This window comes from Manis pentadactyla, chromosome 4 (genome assembly GCF_030020395.1).
Source record: "Manis pentadactyla isolate mManPen7 chromosome 4, mManPen7.hap1, whole genome shotgun sequence".
Taxonomy (NCBI): Eukaryota; Metazoa; Chordata; class Mammalia; order Pholidota; family Manidae; genus Manis; species Manis pentadactyla.
In genome coordinates, this window is record NC_080022.1 from 134,283,649 (window position 1) to 134,302,703 (window position 19,055).

At 59.5% G+C, this 19,055-nt stretch overlaps 1 protein-coding gene across 5 annotated transcripts in view; it reads right to left on the minus strand.

The window, feature by feature from the left end:
• Positions 1-19,055, minus strand: part of NTN1 (netrin 1) — a 207,451-nt gene that overhangs the window by 11,983 nt on the left and 176,413 nt on the right. For 3 of the 5 annotated variants that reach the window (XM_036896158.2, XM_036896159.2, XM_036896157.2), the window contains exon 7: positions 725-4,873. In XM_036896158.2, the coding sequence (XP_036752053.1) occupies positions 4,545-4,873 (329 nt within the window). In that variant the 3' untranslated portion in view covers positions 725-4,544. Of the gene's footprint in view, positions 1-724; positions 4,874-19,055 lie in introns of those variants that run through there. The other 2 variants (XM_057500879.1, XM_057500880.1) reach the window with 2 other exon arrangements.

Below are 19,055 nucleotides of genomic sequence, written 5' to 3' on the forward strand. Positions count from 1 at the left end.
AGGTCTGTCATTAAAGACTTGTCTTTGAAACAGCTGGGTGCAGAAATTACACCTTCCTGGTGACGATCAACTCCACTTTGCATGGCAACACATGTTCCTACTGACTGAATTGTTTATTTAATAAAGAAATCACACCCATTTGGAGGTTTAAATGTAGTCTCTCAGAAAACCCAGTGAGCTCAGCTCCTGGGGGCTGCGTGGTGCTGGCACTGGCGGCCCCTGCACCGCACAAAGCTGTTAGCAGGGCTTGAAAAATATTCTTGAGTTTCACTAACCCTGTTGTCTCCCTTGGTGAGCCTCCGCTTGGCTTGGGATAGCAGAAACCGGCTGTGTGAAAGGCAAAAACCAGTTGCACACTCTGAATCAGAGTGAGGGGTTCAAAGGTGTGCTCTGCCCTGCTGTCGGATTTGGGGCAGGCGAGAGGACACAAGACCACTTCTCCATCCCCTGGAGTCTCCCTGGCCTGGAGCCCCAGGGAGTGGCAAAGATGGATCCCAGGGATGGTTTCTTGGGGAATTTGGGAGACTTTTAGCTCAAAATTGTATTCAGAGAGAGCAACCCCTAGGACTTTCCAAGCAAAATTGCTCTTTGCTGGCTTTTTTCGGGTAGTTAGGGCTTTGTCTTGCTGGGGGATTCTTAAAGCTCCATTTTCCTTAAGTTGTCTGAAGACACCTTTCTCTCTCCCTACAAGCTCAGGCCACCAGTAAAGACTAGGAGACACAGGAACAGTGTACAGAGTTTATTTAATTGATAGCTGAATTTAGTTCTATCATGTGGGGCCCATATTACAACTTTCATCTGGGTCCATTACAACTCTAACAACAAAAAAACTTTAAAAAAAAAGAAAATCCACAACTTTTTCCATGTCATTAAATATATTCATATATAATAACCATAATATATTAGTATGCATTGGAAAGGAACACTGACCCAAACAGTATGTCATGGTCACAACTAAACATTTACAAATTCTGAGTGAACAGAACTCCAAAATGCAGGAGGGAGCTGGGGGGCCAGGGGCAGGCGAGTGTGCATTTGGGAGCAGGGGTGGGGAGAAGTGTCCAATGACACAAGAACGGGGTTGGCTTGGTTTTGACAAGAGGTGAGGCCCCACAAGTGCACACTGACACCCCTAGGGTCTGGCGTGGCTGTGGCCAGGAACCGTGGCCCAGTGGCTGTGCCATTGAGTCATGTTCATCCACTCCCCGGTCTCTCTGGGGGCAGGGATGGGAGTGGAGGCTTCCCTTACATGTTGAGATCCTAACATTTCTTATTTCCCAGAGGGACCATTTCCCAGTGCTTCAGGGTCTCCTTGCTTTCCTTCTCATTTCAACCAGGAGCAAGGCCGAGTTGGTCTGTACCCTTTCCTGCTTGCTGGGTGGAGGGAGAGTTGCCCCTGAGGACACTGCTTCCTACCTTGCTTTCTCAAGACAGAAGCCACAGCCTGCAGGCTAGTCTAGGCCACACCCTCCCCCTTCCCACCACCCCAAACTCTTCGGCATTACCGTGTGTCCCTGAAGCAGGCACTCCGCTGTCAGGGGCTCCAGACCACCCAGCAGGTAAGAAAAAGGACAACTGGGGAATCTGGTGGTTTTTTAAAAAGTGACTAATCTGGTATGTTTTTCTTCAAACACCTACATATCAGGACTCTGGTTAATACACTCTTCAGAATCAAAATCTAGTTCCATTTTACATCCCTTCCTAACTGTACAAACGGGTGCACCTCAGTTCTGAGTTCCATCTCCTCCTGGGGAGGGGGCGGGGTGGGAGAGGGGTGCTTTCCCAAGGATGGGTCCTCAGCGCTGAGGTCAGCGGCTGAATCAGAAGAGTGCTGGCCTGGGTTCTGGCTGGGCCCGTGAGACAGGGATGCAGCCTGTGACGACTGATAGCCCAACAGTGTCCTCATGCTGACCCAGCTGCCCAGACACATTCCCCAGGGGCCAGGCCCTTGGGATGCTGAGCAGGAGGGCGAGGCTGGAGACTGGATGAACTTAAAGCAAGAGGCATGTTTGACAGGCGGCTGGCGCCAGAGCTGTGGGACCTCAGAGGCCACCGAAGCCAGCTCCTCACTGGACGGGGGCAAGACAGACCCAGAATGGGAGGCGGCAGTGCTGCACAGCCCTTCCCAGCAGGTAAGGAAGCCAAGCTGGTGTAACAAGAAACAGACAACCATCCTAGCATGTGCTACTGCTCAAGGACTATGGGCCAGCACCGTGCAGAGGCCTCCAAGATGCTAACGGCACTTAAACACACATGCTGGGCCTCAGAGGACTGGCTGCTTGGGCAGAGGTTCCTAGGCTCCCAACCCTGAGCCTGGAATCAGGAAAGACAAATACCCCTTCCCAGGGCAGTTTGGTCCTGAAATCCCTCCAAACACACCCAGACAGTCAGACATCCTACTACTGTGTCTCAGGATCAGCCACAGCCTACCTTCTTGGACTGGGACTTCCAGGGGCTGCCCCGTAGCACGTTTACCCCTGCCTCACCCACCGTTCTTGCTGCTACCTCTGCAGATGTTGTGCCCACTCACCCCCTTCTACTCCCCAGGCTAGAGGCAGTAAACCAGGGCCAGCATCTCACTTGCCCCCCAGGCACACCCCTCACAGCCCACTGCAGCAACTGAGTGGGTGGCGCAGAGCCAGCGTGCAGCAAGGGGTGGTGTGGGTGCTGGGCAAGACAGCCTGCCTGTGGAGCCTGAACGCTGACTTGCCTGGTGCCTGTGGGCCTATGTGTTTGTTTCCTCGCTGGTGAAAGTGGGGTGAGCCTCTGGTCATGAGGGTATATGAGATCATGTGGGTAAAGTGCCTGGCACAGAGCAGGTGCTCAGTATATGGCAGCCATGATGCTGGCTGAAGAGGGGAAGGCAGAAGGAAGCCAGACCATTAGAGGCCAAGTTCACACTTGATATGACCCTTGTGAGCCACCAAACTCCGGCAGGGAAAATGAAACCAATTTCCTGACGGAAAGGGGAGCCAGGCCTCTATTCAGAGTGCCAGGTGTGAGGATGTGGGCCCCAGGGCAGTGCAGAGAGCTCAGGCGGCCCACGGTCCCAGGGCCCAGGGATGGGCCCTGTGTGAGGCAACCAGCCCTACTAGGGCGGCCTGCCTGGGGACAGCGTCTCTAGGGAGCTTTGGAAAGGGGGCCTGGCCACACGATGGGGTATGGGAGGCCTCCCCAAGGAGGGCAACCAGAGAGGAGCAGGCGAGGGGCTGCCCAATTAGACCGAGCCAGCCCCAGGACAGGGGTGGCTGCAGAAGTCTTTCCTGGCCCAGCAGCCTCTGTCTCTTCCATTGGGGACACAGGAGCGAGGGCAGCAACAGGAAATGGTCCTGGCTTTCCTGACCCCGGGGAACCTGGTCGTCCCTGCCCCTGCCTGCCCAAGGCTCGGGTGCTCTGGCACCTTGCTAAGCCAGCAGACCTCTGCCCACTCCGGCAGGAACCTTCCCCAAGCCAGGCCCAACTGCCTTTGCAACCTGCATTCCATGTCCATCCAAGCCCTTCCCAGCTGTTGATACTGTTGAGGGGCCTTGTGGGAGCTGATGTCATTACCCAAATAGCGTCAGTACTGTAATCCCAGCCAGTACCCCTTCCTCCTCCCCTGGAAAATGTCATAAAGAGACTGGCTCCAAGTTTCCACAAAGGGAACTCTCTGGGAGGTTTCACCTTCGCAGTGCATCCACCGGCGGGCAGCTCCAGCGTGGGGCAGTGACCACCCGGCTTGGGCTTCTCCGGGGCGTCCTGGGGCGCACTGCCCTCGGCAGGGGCTGGGATCCGGGCAGGGGCAGGCACCCGCGGGGCATTCAGCTCCTGTGGCCCTGCAGATGGTACCCCCCTCTGCCTCACCCCAAGACCCTACCGAGAACCACCAACTCAGCAGGTGGCAGTGGAGACCACAGGCCGCACGGGGAACGCAGTCTGCAGAGGCCGCTTCCACGTCCCCCGAAACCCGCCAGGCCCCTTCACCTGGGCCCCAGGTGTCAGAGCCAGGGCCCCTGGGGAGGCGCAAAGAAGGGGCGGGGAAAGGGCGTGGATTTCCGTCAGTCTTTTGTGTTTTGGGGGTGGTGGTTTGACCGGCCCGCTCAGCCCCCCCGCCCAGGCTGCGGGCCTGAGAATTCAGGTCCCCTCACGGCCCCCTCCTGACCGTCCACGAGCCGCGGGCGCGGCCCCACCGGCGCGATTCCGGGCAGACCTCGGCCCCAGGTCAGGCTGCCTGCCCCCCGGCGCGGCGACCCCGCCTGGCCCTAGGGCCGCGGTCGCTGCTCTGGAAGGTGCCCGTGAGGTAGCTTAAGTCTCGCCCTCATTTCTCCAGGGCCTGGCCTGCTGCGCACCCAGCCCGGCGCGCCGCTCCCGCCCGGGGCGCGCGGGGGGCGGGGGCGGGGCCGCCGAGGGCCCCGCCCCCGCCCCGGCCGCGGTCCCGCCCCCGCCCCCCCACCTGGGAAAGCCCTGCCGGGCCAAGTCCAGGCCGCAACGGTGGCGGGCCGCGCGCTCGCGCTCGGCCCGGTCCCGCGCCCCGCCCGCCGGCCCCGCGCGCCGTGGCCTCCGCGCTAGGCCTTCTTGCACTTGCCCTTCTTCTCGCGCTGCTGGAACTTGCGCAGCCGCCGCGCCCACGTGTCCCGCCACTGGATCACCAGGCTGCTCTTGTCCGCCACGATGCCGCTCTGGTCGGGCGAGTCCTCCGCGTGGCCCAGCAGCAAATACTTCTTGAGAGGCTTGATTTTGGGGCACTTGCAGGCGATGTCCCGCGAGCGGATCCACAGGCTCTGGTCACCGCGGCGGATGCGGCTCGTGCCCTGCTTGTAGACGGAGATGATGTTCACTGTGAACTTCCACCAGTCCCCCGCCTTGTCCGCTTTCAGGATGTGGATTTGGACGGCTGCAAGGAAACACAGGCAGACAGACGGGTGGGCCACGGGCCGCAGAGTGCTGCCTGCACCCCCAGCTCCTGGGGCCAAGTCAGCCCTGCCCCCACCCTCCGAGGCCGAGGCGGGGGCAGCCTGTTTGATGAAGAAGAGGAGACCCACAGCTGGGAGGTGACTGCACAGCGGATGGGTGGGTGATGGCACAGCTGATTCTGTAACTCCACCTGCTGATACCTGGGCCAGGGCCACTGCTCCAGAAGCCTTACCTTCTGCCTTTTTGAAGATGCCACTCAGTACTGCTTTTGGGGACAAGCACCCTCCTAGGGTCCACAAAGGACAAAGGAAGCCTATAGGAATTGATCGCTCCACCCCCTCCCCACACCCCCAGCACTCTGGACAGAGTCCATCTGCCCCCAGCACCTGCCCTATTGGACAGCATCTAGCCAGTCCTCACAGGATAGGTGGGCACGTCCTCAGGTGGTTCCCTGAAGAGGAACATGGCCATTTTCCCCATCCCCAGGCATTTCCAAAGGCCCCATCACTTAATATCAAGCCTCTACACCTCCAGATACACAACCTTGCCCTTGACCCAATCTCAGAAAACCATAATGGGATCTTAGTGCCCATGTGCATTGTGCCCTGAACCTGCCCTCAGGGTGGTCACAGCTCCTCTTCCAGAGTCCAGGGTCCTTCACCGCCCACCTCCCAGCCCTGCCAGGCTCCCTCCCTCCCTCTGACCTCCAATTCCCCAGGCCATTCCCCTTCCACCCCAGTCCCCTCTTCACTTCCCCGCCCACAGGAGCTCTGAAATGGAAACTGGCAGCAGCATCCCCTGGAGAGCTTGTCAGACACCCTCGGCTGGGCCCCAGGGTCTCTGACAACTGGGGCTGACGCTGCTGATCCAGGGAACAGAGAATCGGTGCCCTCATAAATGTTAACAGACGTTATTTCTCCAGGATATTAAGAAGTATTTTAAGAATGGGATGAAATATTTTTAAAGAAAAGGGGGAACTCGCTCAAATATGTTTGTGAAAATGCTCGGTTAAAGTCAAGAGGGTTCCTCACTGCAGGATTTGTCAGAGCCTTTAAGCTACAAATCATGCGTGCGTTTTGTGTGTGTGTGTGTGTGTGTGTGTGTGTGCACGCGCGCCACATACTAGATTGCCAAACAACTCTGACTTCAGAACCCTTTGGATGGTCACCAGAGCCCACAGGGGCCTGCAGAAGACACACAATCATTCCAGGGGACACCAGAGGAGGCCGCTGCCGCTCGAACCTCCACTCAGGGAAACGCGGCCATCTTCCCCATCCCCACGGTCAGCACAGGGTGCCTTCCCCTTGCAGAGCCTACCCACCACACCCCATACCCTTCACCCCTGGATTGGGCTGGGGATTATCCTGGTGGCTGAGAAGGGAGCAGCAGCTTGTCTCTCCAGATTATGGAGGAAGAAACCAAGCCAGGGGCAGTCTGGGTGGCTCCAGCAGCCACAAGACCATGTCCCCAGGTAACGCTGAGCGGTCGCCACCTGCCCGCTTACAGCTCCAGGCCTTGGGCCTTCCTTCAGCTCGGCTTGGCTGCCCATGCAGGCCAGCCTCACTCAAGGTCTCCAGGGGCCACCCGGCCGCCTTCACCCCCAGGGCCCTCCCTGCTCCCCTCCTGTGCCCACACTTGCCCAAGGTGATGGGGAGAGGCAAGCATGGCTGGGCCCAGGGAGCATCGAATGCCATTCGAAAAGTGGCAGATTTTCCCATATTTTCATTTCAGCTGTTCTGGGCATCCTGAACTTTGCACTCCTGTCTGAAGGCTCTAAAGAATGGCTGCCATGGCAACCGTTTCCATGTTTTTGTCACCAAGGGACTCAACACTCAGTGTGAACTCTGAAGGGAGGTGGGGAGCCCTCCAGCCAGAAGTGGCTGGGCCATGTGTTTGACTGTGCAGACTGAGGTCACCGTGGCAACTGAGTGCCCCTCAGCTAAGCAACAGGGGAGCCACCCCCAGGGTCCCTGAGAACCCCGGTTTCCTCAGCTCATGACTGAGCTGAATACATAATGAGCCTCCCTCAGGATGCAGCTATTTCCCTGCACAGGAGGGACCTCAGACTGTTGCCTAGCCAGTGGCCCCACAGCAGGGGTGGGCAGGGGTAGCCCGACAGGATGCTGCCTGGATGCCCTCTGGCCGGGACCCCTAGAGAACTCAGCTTTGATTCCAGGCACTGAGCATCTATTGGCATTATGAGCTGAGCTGAATCTATCCCCCCCATCACCAACCAAATTCTTATGTTGAAGTTCTAACCCCCAGAACCTCAAAATGTAACAGTATTCGGAAACGGGGTTTTTAAAGAGATGATTAAAATGAAATTACTAGGGTGGGTCCTAGTCCCAAATGATTTGTGTCCTCCCAAGTGGACACAGCAGTGGGCAGGCCACGGGAAGACACAGGAGGAAGACAGGCATCTGTCTACAAGCCAAGGAGAGAGGCTGCAGAGGAAACCAGCCTGCTGAAACCTTATCTGGCACTTCCAATTTCCATAATCTGAGAAAATGAATTTATGTTGAGCCACCCATGGTACTGGAAGCCGAATGAACTCATAAAATTGGAATCAGGGACTTGGGGTCTTGGGCCTCAGCTCAGGGCCAGGTGGGAGGGCGAACCTGGTGAGGTCTCCCAGCTGTTCTGAGGAAAGGCTAGAGGGGACTGGCTGGATAGGGTCAGGCTTTGGGAGCCTTCTTACTCCCTGGACCTAGAAGAATGTGGGTCCTCACAGCAAGAGGCCTGGAGAGCCTGCCCCACCTTCCCTGGTCCAGAACTCCCCCTCCCCTTAAGGGATGCCCTGGACACAGCAAGGCATCCAAACCCCAGCCCCACCTCCCCAGGCCTGGCCAGCATGGGCCTGAAGACAACCTGCGGACCCAGCCCCGACCTTACTGTCCTTGAGAATCCAGGGACCAGAGCAGTGGACCCTGTTCAACTGGGACAAAGCTCTGGCTCTTGTCCTCCTTCCATCCCAGCGGCTCCAGCAGCTTCCTGGCTGTGGGGTGGGACAGCACAGGCCCAGTGGCAGGGGAGGGTGGTGGTAGGATTCATGTGATCACGCTGGAAAAAAATCCACACCTCCGCTGCCCTTGGCAGCCCCTCTGCACATTACACAGCCCACCAAGTATGAGCTGCACACGCGGTGCCGGGCCACATCCCCACAGTGCACACACAGCTGAAAATACTCAGAATATGCACTGCAAGAGCGACCTCAGGCAGACCTACTGTGCACGCTCAGGGATGCCCTCAGCAAAACACGGCACACAGCCAGATCTGCCGCCATCCCACACCTCTGCTGCTAGGAGCCAGAGGACCGGGTCTCCTGGGGGCCCACAGCACCCCCCACCCTGGGAACGGGGCACAGTGGCATGCCCAGTCTAGGACCACAGTCCCGAGGGTGTGCATCTTACACCCATATGGCACTCAGTTCAGGCCAGTCAGCTTCAGCCCCGAGGACATAAGCCCCCACTGTCCACGCAATGATGCTCTCAGTGGACCTCAGAGGCCAGAACATGGGGCTCCAGTGGGGACCCCACATCCTGTATTCAGAAATGAGGGCAATGAGATGACCTGTTGAAAGGCAGACTGAGATGAGATTAGGACGATGGGAGGTATCATGAGACTCTTTAAAGTCCAGACTGTTCTGCGGAAAGAGGTTCCCAGTGGGAAGCCGGGAGGGGGCTTCTCTGAAGTGGAAGCAGGGGAGTGGCTGAAGCAGATGCTGGTGGGGATGGGGAGGCTGGCCCTGGCCTGCTGGTGCTTCAGGCCCCACTCTAAGTGATAAGGCCCCACTGGGGGTCCACACCTCAGATGCCCTCCCTTCCTCTGAGCCCCCACTCACCCAAACGAGGGCTCAGGCTGGGCAACGCTGCAAGTAGCTGCTGTGCGTGGCCCACAGGGCTCTGCCCTCCAAGCAGATGAAAGCAGACCCTGGCGTGTGGGAACCAGAGTCCAAGAGGTGGAACGCAAGGCTGGCTCCAGGAAGCCCAACGACCTGCGGCACCAAGAGCGCCCCACATGAGCACGACTGCCGGATGGGGCAGACACCAATGGGATGGCGAGGAGGGGGCTCACGGGCCCCAGGGAGCGACGACTCCGGGGCCAGGCTGCCCTTGCTCTCCCAGCCCTGGAGTCCCTGGGCTGCTCTGCATCTGTACAATAAACCCCCCTTTCCTGCAGGAGCCAGACAGTTCTTAGCAAGACTGCAGGCAGGGCATGTGAGCAGCCACCTTCCTCTGCAGTTCTGGGGTTCATAGGACTTTTGCAAGGAACCCTTCTCAGTCACCAAGGCAGCTATGACTGACTCCGCCTGCTCTAACTCAAACCTGCCAGTGGCACTGGCAGGTCCCTTGGCTGGAGGGCTGGCTGTGACTCCAAGCAGGCGAGAAGGGGATGGAGCACCAGGCCCACAGAGGCCAGAGTCTGCAAGAACAGCCTGTGCCAGCCTTGGACTGGGTCTGGCTGAGGGGCAGAGGTGCTAAGAGGCAGGCCCCAGGCAGGCTGGGTGCCTTGCCTGCCCTGGGGGTCCTCTTGGCTGCTGGTGGCCACATCCAAGCCACAGTGCAAAATTCCCGTGAATGCTTCTAGAGGAACAGACTTCTTGCCACCTTCCCAGCATGTCTCAACCTCTACAGAGTCCCAGCGCTGGGAAATTATCAAGCTATCAAAGGCAACACGAGAAGTGGGATGTCTGGGTCACATCTCTGCTCTGGAGGTCTTGATGCCCCAGAGCAGTCAGCCCCATCCTCTGTCCAGAGCCCCCATTCCTTCAAAGCCTGCCTCCCTCCACGGCCTCCCAGCCCCAGCTCTGGGCCCTCCAAGGAGCTGGCATTGCTGCTGCTCTGGATAGCTCATGGCAGGAAGTAGTTCCAGGTGACTTATGCCCCTACTTGCAGGTTTGAGGGACCTCGGGCTAGAATCAAAGCTCCCAGTCTGGGCTAGATTCTAGGAAAGCTGCTTGGCTGGCAAGGAATATACAGTTGTTGCTCCATCTTCTGCAGGCCCAGCCAGTGATAACCTGCTGGGATGGGGCCCTAGGAGAGTGTCAGGGGCACAGATCCCCAGCGGCAGGGGCTGCCAGCGGTCCTCCACTCCTTGCGAGCCTTGAGCCCTGGAACACCTCTGCAGGGAGCCTTCCTGCCTCCTGGAGGTCTCCTGGATTTATGGGCTGCTCAAAGCGGGCCCCCAGGGTCTTCCCAGCCGCTGCCCCTCCCAGGGAGGCTTGGGTGGTCAGCGCCTGGCCTCTCCCCACCCAGCCATACCTTCCTGTTGGGCTGGTCCAGCTAGGGAAGGCTTGTCACCCATCTGTCTCAGAGACAGCGGCCAGGACGAACAGGGGGAGGACGCTAACCCCACAGAAAGCATTCAAACCACACAGCCCCATAAATCTCCCAGGACAGAAAGTGTGTCATGAGTTGCAGCTGCTTTCATAAAATGCAGCTCTGACCACATGTTTCCCAGGCCCCTGTGAAGGTAAGAAACCGCTGAGCAGGGCCAAGCCTTGTTCTCTGGGGTGCTACCCGCTGCCTGGGATGGTGAGCACATGGAGCCAGCCAGCCGAGTCATGGGGTACGCGGCCAAGAGGGGGTGTCCCAGCAGCCCCACCTCGTTTTCACTGAATGAAGTGGAGGGTTGGAGGCTCACTATGGCCAGACCAGGTCCCCAGCCACAGCCGCCCTCTGGGAGTCCTCAGGAAGCCCAGGCTGCCACCTCCTGCCACACATGCCCCAAATCCTCCTCAGACCTGGAGCAAGGTGGGGACACCCAACTTAGGGCTGGCTGATGGTCCCCCCCTTTTTTTACCCTCAGCTCAGAAATAACGGTATGTCCCTCTCAAACCCACAATGTGGAGGCTGCCTAAGTTCCCCTGCTGGGTCTGGTGCCTGGGCTCTGCTCTGAGGGGAGAGGGTTAGGTTTCTGGGACCACCTTATTGTACAAGGATCCCTGAAGGAGGGGACACCAGACCTGGGAATCAGACAGCCTAAGTCTCGGGAAGACTCCAGCCCCATGCCCTTGGAGACAGTCCCAGGCTGGTCAGGCCATCTGCACTGCCAGCTCACAAGTGAGACGAGATCAGGGGACCAGCCACCCTGCTTTGTGAGGGGTTTGGGCAGACCCGGGCCCTGCTCCGTCTCGCTGGGCACCCTCACCATGGGGGCTGCTCTCCTCCACAAGCTGGCCCTCGAGAGAGAGCCGTGCCCAGGGTGGAGGCCTCAGCCTGCCCCCCTTCCCTTGTCAGGAGGAACTGACACAGCCTGGCTGACTCCTAATACAGTGCTTGTCCCCCAGCCCACCCAGGCACAGCCAGAGCTGCCAGGGTGCCATCCTCAAGGCTGGTTGAGGGTCCCCTCCCCAGAGGGCCTCAAAGGGCCTCCTGAGATACCTGACTACCCACACCTGCCCCCAGCCCCAACATGGCCTCCAAAGGTGAGGGTGGGGCCTCACCCCACTGAAAACCTCCCAGCCAGAGGTCCCAGCAAGGCGTGCCCCCTGCCCAGGCGGTGTCCGCCGCAGGCATCAAGGGGCTTCTGGCCTCTGGAGGCGGAAGGCGGGAAGGGTTGGGCTCCTCCCATGTGGCTTCATCCAGGCAGCTCCTCACCCCCCGGGTCTCCCTGGCCTGTGGCCTCCAGGGCTCACAGGAAACCTGGTGCTGAGGGAGCTTTGGGGGTATATTTATGCCCATTCATCTGAGAAACCCCCCCAACAACAGTCCTGTCCACACTCCAACTCCCCATCAAGGCTCCTGCCTCCAGCAAGCCCCTCCCCGGCTGGGCTGGCACTTCCGGCCAGCTCCCAGGACCGGCACACGGAGCCTGCCCTTGGAGGGGTGGGCGTCCCACAGCTCCTTCGCTCCCCCGTGCACCCTCTGAATACTGCACTCGGCTCTAGCTCCTAGAAGACAAACCACCCCCAAAGGATGGAAACTGCTTGCCCAGGGAGACCCAGAGGCAGGGCCTCAGGCCTGAAGCAGGGACGGAGGCAGGTTCCAGACCACAGCACCAGAGTCCTGGGCCGTGACCTTGGCCAGCCCCACACACCAGGCACCAGTGAGTGCTTGGCAAGGTGCTCCTGATCTTACGTCACCCCTCCCACGGCTCACCCAGGATGCTCAGGAGGGCGGACACTGCCCCATCTCCCATCTCAGGCTTGAGCCTCACACAGGCAGGCACGTGAAGACCGCAGGGCGAGTCTCGGGGAGGAAGCCTGGGTGCAGTGACTGGGCTGCTAGGGTCCTCAGTGCCAAAGGCACTAATCCCGGGGATGTGGCACTGGCACCCACCAGATCCGCTGGGGAGTAACACCCATCGGAGCCCCACATTGGTGGAAGTGCTCTGTGAGCCCAGAGACAGGCCCCTGGTGAGCAGGGAGACCACGAGTGGTGCCTGCCTGCAGGTGAGGCAGGCCCACGGCCCCAGCCCGCGTCCCTGCCCCAAGCCCGCACCGCACCAGCTGCCCAGGAGCCTGGGACAGAAGCCCCGCCCCCAACCCCAATGCAGGCCTGGGTCCCCATCCGCAGAGTGGGGAGACACGCCTTTCCTTAGATAGCCTTCCAGGCCCCTTAGAGCCTTGCCTATCTACCCCATGTTCGGAGGACAGGAAGACGGGAAGAAGGCCCTGGAGGCGCACAGACGGGGGCGGGAGCTGCCCACGTGCAGGGCAGGCCCCTCTGGAGCCAGCTGGGAGGGACAGTGGGGGTGCCCAGGCTCTGCACCACGGTCTGTGGGGACTGGAGTTGCTGTGCTGGGAAGGGCTGCATCACACCCCCCGCCCCCGGCAGGAGACCCCTGCAGTGCGGTGGGCTCCCTGTGGGATTAGGCGCCTTTCTGTCGAGCGGTCACTGGGGCCCACTGGCTCTCCCTGCCCCACCTGGTGGTCACCCACATTCCACGACCTCACGCTGACTCACATGGACCCAGCTCCACATCTGGCCTCCATCTGGGGCTTGCACTCTTGGGGGTGGGAGGAGGTCACATCTGGCTGGAGAAATCAAGGCTCCCCAGGGGGCCAGTGACCCCCCCCCCTCCCCAGGGAAGGGTCAGAGAGCCTCTGAAACACCACGCAACGTGCTGCTGGCTGCCTGCATCCTGCTCGCTGGAGCTGGAGGCCAAGGCTGGGGCTGGGGTGCGGAGGCTCACCCCTCCCAGCCATCATCACCAGCTGCCTCCCAACCTCAGCCAGGGCTCTGCCAACTGCCTAGTTCCCTGGGTGACCCTTCCTTCGGGGGACAGCTCCCGGGCACTCCTCTAACCAAGCCCCACATCACAGCATGCTATAGGCACAGGACCTCACCCCGGAATGGGGCAGGTGACTGCCCAGGTCTCCGCAGGGAAGGGATCGATGAGAAATAGCTATTGATCCCATGATCAAGAAAAGGAAGAGAATGGGGTGTAAAGAGGGGGAGAGGCCACCACTGGCTGAGAGGCCCCACGTCCCGGGGGCTGGCTGGACAGCGAGAGAGGCCTGAGCTGTGAGACCCTCCCCACTGCCCCTGCTCATCTGATTCCCAGCCAGAGCAGCCAGACAAGGGCAGGGGGAGGCCTGGGCTGCATCCGCCATGCCCACCAGCTCCTCGGGGCTCTGCCAGCACTTCCACTTCCACCACCATCCCCCCACCCTCCACCTGGGATCGGCCTGGGACCCTCGTCCACCATGGGGCCTTGGCCACTGTCTCCTCACCCTCCCCACCACAGTGCCCATCACCTCAGCTCCCTCGTCTCCACAAGCCCCACCACTGTGGTAGTCACCCCCAAACCGTAGTGACCACTCCTGCATATACCCCATGAAGAAGAGTCAGAGGTCCTGTGAGGGACCAGCTCTTAAGCCTTCTGAGGGATGAGGCCCGCTGTGTATGGCCAAAGGCTAAGCACCCTGGCATGGAAGGTCCCAGATCTCAGAGCCCCTGACCCCAGCTGTGCAGTTGTATCTTGAGTCTTAGCCTCTCCTCCAACAGGAATAAAAATCCCTCCCTCACAGGTGTTGGGGCGCATTCAGTAAGGATGAAAACAAAGACCATAAGGGTGCCCAGTGCAGGGCCTGGCAGAGGAAGGGACAGTCCCTGGCCCAAAAAGCCTCTTCCCTTGGGTTCCCACTGCCCCCAGAGGTGCTGGAGCCCATGGGGGATGTTGCTCTAAGTCAGAATTCTACCTTGGCCGCCAGGCCCACCTCTGAAGCAGGGCCCCCAAGACAGCAGACATGTATGCGGGCACACACACACCCTAAGGAACCCCGCTTCTCCCCACAGATGCCAACAGAACTTCTCCCTTGAGCTGCATCCTCAGAAATAATCCTTGTGCAATCTCAGGAGGAATACTTAGGATAAATCATCTCCTGAAAAGCATTTTGATTTTTCCATCCAGTGGTGCCAAAATGTCTTTCAACAAAAGGGGTGACTAATAAACATTTCTGGGAACAAATGATTTTTCCAAGAACTGGCACAAGTGGGATGCCTTCGCCTTTCAGAATGTGAGCTGCCTGTTCCCCAACTCCCGAATCCCAGGGGGAAGGAAGAGGCAGGCAGTGGCTCCCTGGCCACCTGAGGGGACAGTTCAGAGAACTGGCCAACGTGAGCCAGGTTGGCTGTCACTGGGCAGAGTGGTCTGTGGGCTGCAGAGGCCTGCACTAGCTTCTCCCCAGCCTCCCTGGCCCTGACCCTGCACCCCATGCTTGCTCTTCCCCCACTTCCCAAACCTCGTTCTACTTCTGTGCCTACACGCCTCTCTCTCTCTGCCAGGAAGCCCAGGTGGGAACCCTGCCCTGTGACTGGTGACTGGGACTCCCTCCTCCTGGAAGCCCTCCCTCCACACCCTGCTTATGCCCCCATTAGGCTGGGCCCTGGCCACACACCCACCTTCTGTGCTGTCATCTGTGCCTGTCCCCTCTCCTAGACTGTAAGCTCCTGGGGGACTAAGACTGCATCTCCTCCATATCTGTAAGCTCAGCACCAAAGACAGGATGGGGCACACGACAGGCTCTCGGTGTGTATGTGTGTGTGAGGGAGTATGACTTCTTAGGATGTTTTGTTGTACATGTGTGTGCATGCGCGTGTGCTCACACATGCAAATATGTGCTTGTGCACAGGGCCTGGAGGGGAGGCGAGGCTGTGCACAGGACGAGGTGAATGGTAACAGACTGCGGGGGCTCCCCAGGAGCAGAGCAACAGATGGAGCAAAGAGGAAGGGAGATGGAGAAGCAGCAGGAGGCCGAGGGCAAAAGGCCAAGGCCATGTGAGTGTGGAGGACCCCGGCCTGGATGGAGGGGGGCAGCCACGGTGGGGGGGGGGGGGCGGGGGCGGGGAGGTCAGGGGAGGGGATTCTGGCCTTGCTCACCAGCTTATCGGGGAGGCTGGATGGCGCTGTTTCCCACATCAGCTGAGGGGCGCTGGGTCTGAAACCTTCGCTGAGCATCAGCCACGAGGTGCCGGCCCCAGGTCAGGCCTGGCCCAACACTGCATGTGATCAATTGCCTGGAGCACAGTGCCATCCCGTCACCTAATCACCTTGACCCTCCTGGGGGTGGGTCTAGAGCCCAGGCCTCTGGTAAACAAGCCACAGGGTGGGCAACTCCAGCAGGGACGTGTTCCACCCGCATCAGAGTGCACAACAGGACACAGATCTTGTGGGCGTGCACACGCTCACACGCACACTCACACAGCCCAGAAGCACACTCACCTGGAGCACTTACACAAAGGGCGGGCCCCTCCAGGGCCAGGTTTCCCTGAGAAGTTGGCAGGCATTGCCCATACACTTGAAAAGAACAAAAGCTGTCTTCCAGGAAAGACTGCCCCACACTTACTAGCCTTATCTCTTGCGCTTCTTCAAGCATTTGCAAGGTGAGCCAGATTCCCCTAGAGGGCAACAGAGGACCGAGGTGGCCCCAGGAGAGGCCGGCCAGCTTGGCAGCCTCACCGCGAACCCCTGCCCCTCAGGGAGGGTGCCTGGTATGGTGGGGCCATGAGCTACGTCTCATCTAGAAAGACGTCATGTCCCCTTGACTGCACCTCCTTTTGACAGATGAGGAGACAAGCCAGGCTGGGGAGGCTCCCTGTCCAGAGTCACACAGCAAGTCAGAAATCTGTGCTTCTAGATTCTGGGGCCAGGGCCCCTTTCCCTACAGATGTGAATGGAATGGACCATCCTTCCGTGTCACAGGGTCTCTTGGGGCATGAGAAGGATGGTGGGCATGGCCCAAGGCCCTCCTCTCATCCCAATTCCTTCTCGCCTTGTCTGGTGCCCACCCCAACCCCAGCCAGGCTAGGCCCTCTTCCATGGGGAACGAGCTGGAGAACAGTGGGCAGGTCCAGCCCCAGATTTCACTGCCCCCCACCACCCTGCTTCTCCCTGCCTTCTGCCCACTGCTCAGGTCTGCAGAGACACAGACCCATGCTTTCCGGCAGCTACATCAGGACCAGCCCAGCAGGCCCCAGAGGAGGGAGGGGGCCGGGGGCCTGCTCTTCACCTGGCAGGGGGAACAAACCTGAGGTTCTAATTAGCTGCTTCCGGACCTTCCGAATGTGCTGGCCCGAAGTGCAGAAGTGAAGGGTGCCTCCCAATCGGCTTGCTGCCGGGGTCAGCCAGAGCAGGTATTATGCACCCCACCTCTCCGGTCCTCCTTGGCCTGGCCTGCCAGTCCCTGGGCCAGGCCTCCTCCTGCTCTCTTGTCCCTGGGCTGGCCCACGTCTGCCCCAGGTACAGGAGGGAGACCCCCACACACCCTTCATCTAGAGGTCCACGTTCCCAACAGGATGCAGGAAGATTCTCCACAAAGTCCCCGGGCCTGGCCCTGAGACCTTAGAGCAAGGCCTGGGGCTGCTGCGGTGCCTGTGGGCCCTGGTGTTACTAAGACCGCTGTGCCCAGCCCCTGTGGGTGCCACTCCTCCTTCCTTAACTCTCCCTGAGGCCCTGTCCACCCTCCCTGCGGGGCTCTTGTAAGCCCTCCCCAGAAGGCTTGTCCCACCTCCCGTTCAGGACTAGATGCTGAGCTGCAGTGGGGAAGCTCCCCAGCTCTGACCCCACGAGTATGAGGGACCAGAAACACCCCCAAGGGTCTTTGGGGATCATGAGCAGGCAGTGCCAGTCCCAGCCTTGGGGCAAGAGGCAGGGGGCACAGTAGGGAGTATATTAAAGCCTATGGCACAGAGCTTCAGCTCATGAGCTCCCTGAACGGGCACCCGCTCCTCTCCTGCATCTGCCACCCCTCCAGTTTGCCTTGCAGCAGAAATGTGGGCATTTGGGCAGTGCGCCTGGCAGTGGGTGTAGGGGTAGGTGGCCAGGATGAAGTCTGGAAAGGTGGGTAGGCCAGGCTGTTCCTGGCCATTTAGAACAGGAAGGGCCCTAGGGCTACAGGGAGGAAAAGCCCAGGGCAGGCCACTGTGGGAATCAACTTACCCAGCTGGGCTGGGTCCCACCTGCGACACCCCACTTCACTTGGATAATCCTGAGCAAGTCAGGTGTCAGGGGGAAGGTGAGGGTCAGGTGGAGGAGCACAGGGCAAAAGGAACCCAGAGGCTGTGCCCCACTTCCCCCTGCCCCCAGGGGAGATGCCCCATGCCCGGGGGTGACCCCAGCAGAGGCAGGGCACAAGGAGGGTTACGGGACTGCTGAATTTATAAAGTGACGGTGTGAGCCCTCTAGCAGGGAGGGGCTGGCCCATTGCTGGGGGGCCAGGAGAACTCTGAGGGAGCCAGAGTGCCCCCTGGAATATCAGGGGGAGGGGAGGCAGATTCCAATGGAGGAAAAGAAGTCAGAAGAGAATGAAATGGACTGAGTCAAATGGACCCCGGTGAACAATGGGATCTGTTTTAGTAACTATAAAAGGTCTAGTTTTTCTGTTTTCCCTTGAGCAGAATAGGGGCTGCAGGTTGACACCTTTCAGAAAGACCACTTAGCTCTCCCCTTCTCCTAGGCCCTCTCCGCGGCCTCTACTTAAAGGATGCTTCAAGACCAAAGCCAAAGCAACCCGTCCCCAGCAGGACCGCCTCTTATTTTCCCCACTGCCCTGTTTTGGGTGAGGCAGAGGGAGAGACACACAGCTCTTTTCTTTGAGCCTGGACTCTCTGGGCCTGCCTGGACACCCCCCGGGCCTCAAGCCTGGGACATAGCAGCATCCTTGGGCCTTCTTGCCTGCGTCCTCATCCCCAGGAGGGCCGGAGGGGCAGCTGGAGCTCCGCCTCGAAGTCCCCAGCAGACGTGGACAGCGGGGCTGGGAGGATGCGGCCCTCAGCTCGGGGCCATGCAAGCTTCACCACAAACATCCTGGGGCCTCCCCTGGAATTGTCACCCTGGCTCACAGGCAACACTGCCTTTATCTTTAAACCACCTCAAAGTTTACTTCCAAAACCAAGGTTTATTTGTCCATGGGAGTCACTGCCTTGGGACGCAAACACTGTAATGGGGCTTTGAGGAATTTATTGGGGAGCCCAGAGGGGTCTGGAACAGGCCTGGCCGCTCCCGAATTGAGCGGTAAACCTGAAAGTCACTGGCTTCCTCCTGTGGGTGACATGCACACACACTCGCACACAGTATAATGAGGATGTTTCAGAAGTTCTCAAAAATTCCTTTGGGCCTCGACATTCATTTCGTTCTGCTAAAAGGTCCTGACCATTGTCCTTATTAAAGGAAAAACCCTTCCAATTGGCTCAAACAACTGGTCCAGTGAAGGCGCCACCGGTCAGGGAGGGGGTGGAGGGCAGGTTGTCCTCCGTCTCTGCTTCTGCCCTCCTCCCTTCCCACCCAGCTTCCTGCCAACTGGCAGAGGTCACTCTTTACTGGGAGCCTGTTAGGTACCTGGTGCCCCGCTGGGCGCTTCCATACATGCACAGCAACACATCATCTCTGTGTCACAGACAAGGTGAATGAGCCCAGACAAACAACGGACTCACCCCCAGGCCACACGGGGAGCATGATCAGGCTGCCCTGGAAAGGTGGACAGAACAAGAGGCTGCTCGGCCTTCCTGGAGTGATGCCTGGGTCAGCAGGGCTGCTAGGCCTTGGGTGGGGAACTCGCCTCCGGGGACCAGCTGGGGGAGGGATGGGTGAGACGGGGCAACTCTGGCTGGAGTGGGGAGGCAGGTGGAAGGAGGTGGGCAGAGCAGACCGTCGGTGGCCAGGAAGAGGAGGCCTAGCCCCAGCTTCAATCAGCCAGGCCCACCAGATCAGGAGGAAGG